Below are 8127 nucleotides of genomic sequence, written 5' to 3'. Positions count from 1 at the left end.
GGAAAATTCCCAAAACGGGCCTGGGTACATTTACTACGTTAAAGGGATTACTAGTAAATAAACTAAAGTTATAATAAGGTTAAAGGATTACCAATAAATAAACTAAAGATATACTAGGTTTAAAGGCATGCACCTATTGTTAAAGGGATCACTAAGAAATAAACTAGTTACTTCCGTCGCATTCTCTACGTCACTCGTCTCTAGCCAATCGGGGACCGAATAGTACAACTTTTTCGCGGCAAAGCTAAGCTCCATTTCCGGTTCTGCTGTTTCGCTGCGATCTATATAAACAACGCTGCGTACAACAACAACTCTAGTGGACAAATATCACCGAGATCTTTACAATAACTTGTCTTCAGTACCATGGCGCAGCTTCGCGTTACGGCGTTTTTCCCGCAGAAGAAGAAGAGCAGCGCTCAAGAAGCGACGCGCCGAAAGGGAACGAGAACCAGCAGCGTGTCGGGGGACAATGGTCTGTCCGGTAAAGTGTTTTTGCCATCCACAGTCTGCTCGACGCCACTTTCTTCGAGTTGTTCAAAGTCCATACATCGGGACTTTGTCAGGAATATCGTTGCTGCCACAGAGGTGGTTGGAGAAGAGACCGATCACTGGTCTAACCCTAATGGCCAGAGGAAGACCCCTCCGAGTCCCGTCACCCCCAAGCGGACCTCGGTGGACGCGGACCTGGGCTCCGTAACGTCGGCTGCAAAGGACCACAGCACTGCGAAGAAGAGAAGACAGCTGGATGTGAGCAAAGGCGCACAAGAAGATCGAAAGACGGAGAGGAAAACGGCCAGAAAAAGATTGATACTCCCAAAAAATGAAGAGGTGTGGAATTCTGGAAGATTTACTGCTTGTTTTCTTCGGCGTCAATTACGTCAGCTAAATTATTATAACTTCCCACATTGAAATTATAACGTTGCAGTACGTTTACAATAGTAATTAAACTTTTTTCTGATATTTTTCTCTCTAGGCTACGGAAAAATGCCGTGCAGACGACCTGGCTCCAGCGGAAGCACTGGTTCATGTATCCGAAGGAGTGGAGCTGAATATCCCGGCAGCAAGGATCTCCTCCAGACAACATGCAGGCAGTCTCGACACTAATGTAAGCTTCGGGCCAAATCCCTCTACAGAGGTTTAAGTTGGATATGTATGCATAAATAACAAAAAGGCCGGTAAGTTACATTCCTCCTTTTTGGCTATCACAGGCCATGTCCAAAGAAGACCTGGTGGGTCTCAAATCACGCCTAGAGACTATCAGAAGACGGGCTGAGAATCTTCCCAGCATCTCTTCCACAAAGACGACCCCGGTGGCAGAGGACGAAGACACTTCTTCTAAAACACCACCAGTTTGCATTGACATTGCTGCCTTGAAGAAGAGGGTGGTTCGAGCCAAAGAACTATCTGCTAAGTCAACGAATACTTCCAAAAATACAACGCAGGAAAAGGAGGGGAAGACGGATGCTGGGAACACTGAAGCTCAGGATAGGTGTGTAAAGGGTAAACGTGTTGGGTTGACCGGATATTAAATGAAACAAAAAACACTTCAGTATTGGACATTTGCGTGATGATGCTTTTTGTTTTATTCTACAGCAATCTGCCAGCCTACCAGCGCTACCACACGCTGGCCCAGGATGAGACCCCCGGCCTCACACTACCGTACCAGTACAAGCTCCTGGCTGAGATGTTTAGAAGTGCAGACACCATTGTTGGAATGCTCTACAACCGCAATGAAACGGTGACTTTCGCCAAGGTCCAGCAAGGGGTTCGGGATATGATGCATAAGTAAGTGTTCTTTGGTGTTGCACCTCATTGTGTTCTTTGTGTCTGTGTATCTGGTTATGGACCTTTCCTGTTTGTCTGCTCTACAGGCGTTTTGAGCAGAGTCACATGGGACAGATGAAAACTGTTTTTCCTGGCGCCTATGCGTTCAGGCAGGAACGAAACATCCCTACTTTCAATTCCAATATCAAGAAGGGAAGCTATCAGCTGACCCTGGAGCCTGTCATGAATACAGGTGAGAAGGAGGCCAATGGGCCCTTGTAACATTTGCTTTCTCTATTGAACATTTGCTGTAATGGGGCTTTCAAGGAAACAGTGATATGATGGGCTTTGCTTGACCATAGTTATATTTTATGGAATTGAAGTCATTCAATGCAATGGTCTGCAAACCTACTTGTGGGTAGTAATGGGTGGGGGGAGGCACTTTGCACTGCTGTATAGTTTGGATCCTGCGCGCATTCTTTGTTCTACATTGATAGCATGACATCATTAAAGCTGAGAAACATTATAGTATACTCATAGTTGCCAGAGGTCTTCAGTGTACAATGATGTGTCAAGCCCAAATCATTGGCTTACATTTGTAAGGATGTATACTAATGCCTTCTGCCAAACCTTGTATAACTACGTTTTTAGTTTATGTTGATGTGAAGTTGCCACAGAGCGTAGCATTGTAAAGTGTGCCTTCATTGTGGCGTCTTCTTTCAGGTCAAAAAGAGGCCCGGCCACTTCTCACAGCGTCTCGCCTCCTGGAGAGAAGACGCATCTTCCACCAGAATCTGGTGGGCCACGTCAAAGAGCATCACAAGGTAAGTACTACACCTAGATGTTCCCCTTGGCTATAATAATACCAATTTCGCCATGTCTGTTGTTTTGTTGAATGTATCAGCACTTAAGATGCAATGTTTTCAGCTTTGATGGCATAACGTTTTTACAATATGAGGTTTCATCAATGCGTTGTTTGTGAAATGGGCTATATCCGTTTAACCCATTCATAAGATTCAAACTCTTGGCTAATTAATCTGTTGTAATATTTTCAGACCTTCCTGTCTTCACGGTTTCCTGCCCTATTGGTGCCAGAGGACAAACTCACTCGCTGGCACCCTCGCTTCCAAGTGGACATGGTGCCTGCCATCGTGCCAGAAGAGCTCCCCGCTCCCCCTCACGTGGAGAAACTCACCTCCGCTCAGGAGGTTCTGAACAGGGCTCGCTCACTACTGACCCCCAAGGTACACTACTGCTGCTATGTGAGACGTTATGTTGCAGTTCTGTAGCCACGACATGAGGTTTAATGGTCCGTTGCCCCTCACTTTATCTGCATTCAGTTTATGATATAGTGCCGTTTGTTAAATAAAACGTAAAAAAAATATTCAGGATTACAAATCATGTCATATTTGTATATTCCAGGTAATGTCTAGCAAGACTCGTGGACTGGTATAATAGAACGCGATATGTAAATCACAATAATTTTTTTCCCTACTTAATCACAATATTTGTCGAAATGATCGTAATTCGATTATTTCCCCAAATCGTTCAGCCCTAGCCTGCCACTTTAACATGTAATGCTTGCATTCCAGATGGTGAGCGCGTTGACCTGTGCAGCCTTAAAGACGACCGCAGCATCCACTGTTGGTGAGGAGCAACAGCCTGTCTCATCACCGACCACAGGGACCAACGAGCCGGTAGCTCCTGCTTCAACAACCTCCAGGGACCTCAAAGGAGTTTCTCAGGCCCTTCTAGATCGGGTAGGTGCCATGTAACAGTACCACAGTCCTTATTATGATGTCTACAGCTGAATCTGGGTTCAGGTCGCTGAAGGACTTCTACATATACATTCAGACCATTTAGCAGACACTTTTCTCCAAAGCGACTTAAAATAAGTACATTTGGCAGAAGAAGGTGAAACAATGTATCGCTGTCGGTACAGTAATTTTGACTTCTGTACCAAAAGCAGAGGTTTGCGTCGCAGCCACCGGGTCTTTGACTTGAGTCGGTCAGTTTTTTTTAAAATAGGTGTCCGTTTTGTCAGATCCGTGCAAAGGAGGCCCAGAAGCTGGAGGCCGCCATGACGAGGAACCCGGCCCAGGAGCTGCGCCTCCTCATGATGACCCGTCTGACGGAGCTGGCCCGCATCCTGAGGACGGTGTTCGTTGCAGAGAGGAAACCGGCTCTGATCATGGAGATGGCGTGTAACCGCATGGTGGCCAGCTACAGGTCTGCCCTCTCCACAGGTGCGTACACATAGGGTTTTATAGGACAAATGTGCAGTACAAGTAACCAAAGCTAATGGGTATTGTCGAGTCCGAGTCCAAAGAGGTTAGGGTTCAGGTGAAGACCAAATGAGAGGGACAGAAAAATGAATACTCTCCGAGAACACTGACTAACCGTTTTATAATTTGTGTGATGCTAGAAACACAGTATCTTCTATTTTAAAAACCTTTTTGCACTATTTGTTAGGATCAAATTAGGCTATTTCCAACGTGCCAGTATGGACGAGATTGTGCTCCAGTCTCATAAAAGGCTAAGAGTGTTTATTTTTTATATTTTAACTTTCAAGGAACTGCCTACTGTTTTGATACCTACGTACCAACTGGTGTGTGGCGGAGCACATTCACGGCATGAGGGCCAACTGCAATAATGCATGTTGCAAAAAGAACTGTCTGGGGCCGTGGTGGTACTGAGATGTGCCAACTTTTGATATATTGCTTGACATTATTGAGATTTTTTTCGTCGTTCACAAAACGTCCTGTAAACTATCAGGGAAATTCCTACAGAACGTCTGTATTAGAAATACTCAAACAATTAGCCTTGAGAAGAATATGAGTGCTTCCAGCTGATTCGTGTCCCTTTGCGTTCCGTCTGCCGTTCCCTATTTAAGCTCTATAACAGCCAGCCAGGGGTTGATGTATTCCTGGATGCCTTCCCTCGGATTTAAGGGGAAGTTACCGGATCATAGCACTTTCCTTGGCGATGATTGCTTGTTTAACTAAAAGACCACAAGCGACGTTGATTTTGGCATGCAGATTAGTCCTATTTGTGCGTTAGACTATTCCTTCAACCAAACCAGATATAGTATTTAGTATAAAATAACGGCTCTAATGTAAATGTGTATTTACAGTATTTGTTATAGTCACAGCTTTTGGTAGGCTACTGGTGCATCAAACGGTATCTTGGGAAATGTGTTATTTTTGTTCCTCACACTTTTGTCGCCCTCTTCTAGGTGAGATGGAGAAACACCTCCAGCTGTTGGCAGAGTTGGTCCCTGATTGGCTGACAATCCATCCAGTCAGGAAGGACTTCTACCTAAAGCTCTGCAAGAATATGGACCTCCACATTGTTCAAGACAAACTTTCCCTTAGGCTTAAAGAGGAACAGAGGCTCTGAAGAAATGTGTTTTTGTGTGTATACGTATTTCAATATGCATCTTTTGGTCTTGAAGTTTTAATCAGTCATTAATGGTGTCAAAAGTGATTAGTAAGCAGGCTGAAAAAACGTTTAATAACTAAGTGGTTTTAAGATGACCATCTCCGTTTGTAACCTGGACTGTTTTACCCCCGTTCCTCTCAAAATACCTGGAACCTGCATAGCAGTTGAATAATCATTTTGACAGAGGTTGTGTCCTTGACATTCAATGGCAGCTTTTGTCCAATAATAATAGCACACCTCAAGTGAACAACATGGATAATGCAGGATTTTCAGGGGATAGTGTGCATGTTTGTGTATAGGTGTGGCTTGCTGAGCTTTACATTTTTATTTTGGTTTAGCATTAATAAATGCTACTGTGTTGGTGTGTCAGATTTTAAGGGCATGAATGTACATATGTTAATCAGAAAAAAATCAGTTATTTTGTATTTGGAAGCTTATTCAAACGATGCGACAAAGACGATATTAGCACATCACTACTTTTGTTACCAAGTTATGGGTTGTTCAAGTGAGCTCTGAATTTCCATTTGAAGCTGTTAAGTTTATGATTAACAGACCTATTGCATCCCTGATTCTGCTAACTTTTTATATGAATTAAATATATTGATAAATACCAGGATGCTGATACTCTGAGCTTTTTGGATTTTGTCTAACGTGATTTGTTTATTTTAAATATGTTTATATAATACTTATACATGACATAAATAGAATAACTAATCTAGTAACGGGTTTTTGGGAGGGATGAATAGCACTTTAGGATAACAACTTGAAAGCATTAAATAGGGGTAGTAAATAGTGGATTCCTAGTAAGCATTGTTCATATATGAATATGCATTTGTAAGCTATTTAAAATGATTGAGATATTTTTTGAAGATTTATTTAAAAGTGTGTCAATGGTTTAAAAAAAATAGATTTGCAATGTGCTAATAGTGCTTTAGAAACAAACAATGCTGCAATCAGAGCCCTGTTTCAGGTAGCTGGTTTTGAGGCAACCCCGAGTTTGTTCGCTCTGAGTAAGTGGAAACTCTGGGTTTTCCGTTTCAGGTAGCAGGTTCAGCGCAACCGAGAGTTAGTTGCTGCGGCAACATACGCCGTGGGTCTAACCTGCTCGGGAGGTGGTTAGACCTACTCTGAGTTTGTTGTCTAGGCTGAGGGCAGCTCTCCGACAGAAGGAAGTATTAGAAATGGCATGTCCTTTTCTACGAGAGCCTGTGGACGTAGAGGCTGCGATCCTCAGAAGGAATCTCCGTGAGGAACGATTATTAAGACCCCGGCTGGATATACTTTATTTTCCTGATAATTTTCTTCACGAGCGCTATCGTTTTTCAGCGCAATCTATCATTTATTTAGACCACCTTCTCAGCCCCCATGTTAACGCACCGGGGGCATGCTTTAAGTTTGTTTGTTTGTTTTTTTATCGCAATTAACGCATGTGCAGAATGATCCGCCCCGTGCATCCCACCCGCTCTGTAGTACAGTCACTAAAACGTTGTGGCTTTCCCATGATCAGAGTAGCTGACTAACCACGGACCTATAACTACTGCAAGTCAAGAAACTCATTTTAAGAATGCAAGGCAGAAAAGACCCTGGTACTGCTTTTAACCAGATGCTGTTCTTCTGCACATGCTCAGCATAATCGTCTGCATTGTTCACTGAGGTTTGAGTAAACTGTTCAACAAAATAACTTGTCCCACCACAGCCCGTGTTCTAATAAAGAAAATCTACTTATTATGAGGATTATTTTATTTCCTGAAAGCACAAAAAAAAACAACACCTTTAACTTATGTTCCAAAATATGGATCTCCAAAGCATCCTTTTGCATCTTTTGAATTGTTACAATTGTATGGAGGTTGGTGAGGGCATCTGGTTCAAGTAGGGCGATGACGCCATCAGTAACTGGAAGAAGATGATTAGACAGTGCAATTATTACTTGAGCCAGAATATTGCCCCATCTAATTTGCAACGCGCTGGGTTGCGTGTAGGCCTACATATTTAATTATTTTGAATAACCAACCTCTTATACTGTAAAGGCACTTCTATCCTGGGGGGTGGGGGGGATCAGAGGAGCTCCCCCCAGGGATGCCCTCAGCCACAGGACGCATAGCCTGCTCTGTTGGCTGAGGGCCATCTCCTCAGCCTCTGTGAGGGCTGCAGGTGGTGGACCCCCTCCAGTCTGCCGGGCCTCTGCATTTTTTCGATTTGCTAACATGGAGGAAAATGTTACCCTAATATTCAGTAAGCGCTATTTTGAAGACATATATATATATATATATATATATATATATATATATATATATATATATATAATGCATTTTGCCTAGGTGTAGCCTTCTAATATATCTAAATCCTATTAAATATTGGCAGTGTTGGGGTGGCTGGGAAATGTACTACTTACATTTACTGCTTAAATATAGTATACAAATATATAATACATGTTGAACATAGCTGTTAAATTAGGTAGAGCAGGCAAAACAGCACAATTGATTTGAGTTCAATTAAACATTAGTTTACCTGTTTAAACTATATTTTTGTACTTCATTTGCTGCCAAGTCCTCGTGGGGCAACTCGGGGTTGCGTAAATTGACACACACACACACACACACACACACACACACACACACACACACACACACACACACACACACACACACACACACACACACACACACACACACACACACACACACACACACACACACACACACAATTTACATATTGAATAAGTGGAAGATATTCAACTTTCCTCTTATTTTATTTTACTCTCTCTCGCGCTCTCGCTGCCGCGGCAGTATTGCTTTTTTTTGTTAAAATGGGTAACTGCTCGGCATACACGTTCATTAGAATTTCCAATTCCGTGGGGGAAAAGTAAGTGGATCTACACTTTTGGTCCATGTTTGATCATGTTATCAGAGATCCATTGATGAT

The 8127-nt window shown here is 42.9% G+C and overlaps 1 protein-coding gene across 1 annotated transcript; it reads left to right on the top strand.

Moving 5' to 3' along the window:
* The first annotated feature begins 216 nt into the window (after positions 1 to 216).
* Positions 217 to 5821, top strand: cdt1 (chromatin licensing and DNA replication factor 1). The gene is made up of 10 exons (XM_030379551.1): positions 217 to 828; positions 974 to 1105; positions 1209 to 1489; positions 1594 to 1785; positions 1872 to 2017; positions 2488 to 2588; positions 2820 to 3008; positions 3357 to 3524; positions 3809 to 4010; positions 5000 to 5821. Exons 1-10 carry the CDS (start codon positions 364 to 366, stop codon positions 5161 to 5163), a joined length of 2040 nt encoding a protein of 679 aa, XP_030235411.1. The 5' UTR covers positions 217 to 363; the 3' UTR covers positions 5164 to 5821.
* The last annotated feature ends 2306 nt before the right edge of the window (positions 5822 to 8127 follow it).

The sequence above is a fragment of the Gadus morhua genome, chromosome 15 (assembly GCF_902167405.1).
Source record: "Gadus morhua chromosome 15, gadMor3.0, whole genome shotgun sequence".
NCBI classification, from domain to species: domain Eukaryota; kingdom Metazoa; phylum Chordata; class Actinopteri; order Gadiformes; family Gadidae; genus Gadus; species Gadus morhua.
This window is presented reverse-complemented; position numbering and strand designations above follow the sequence as displayed.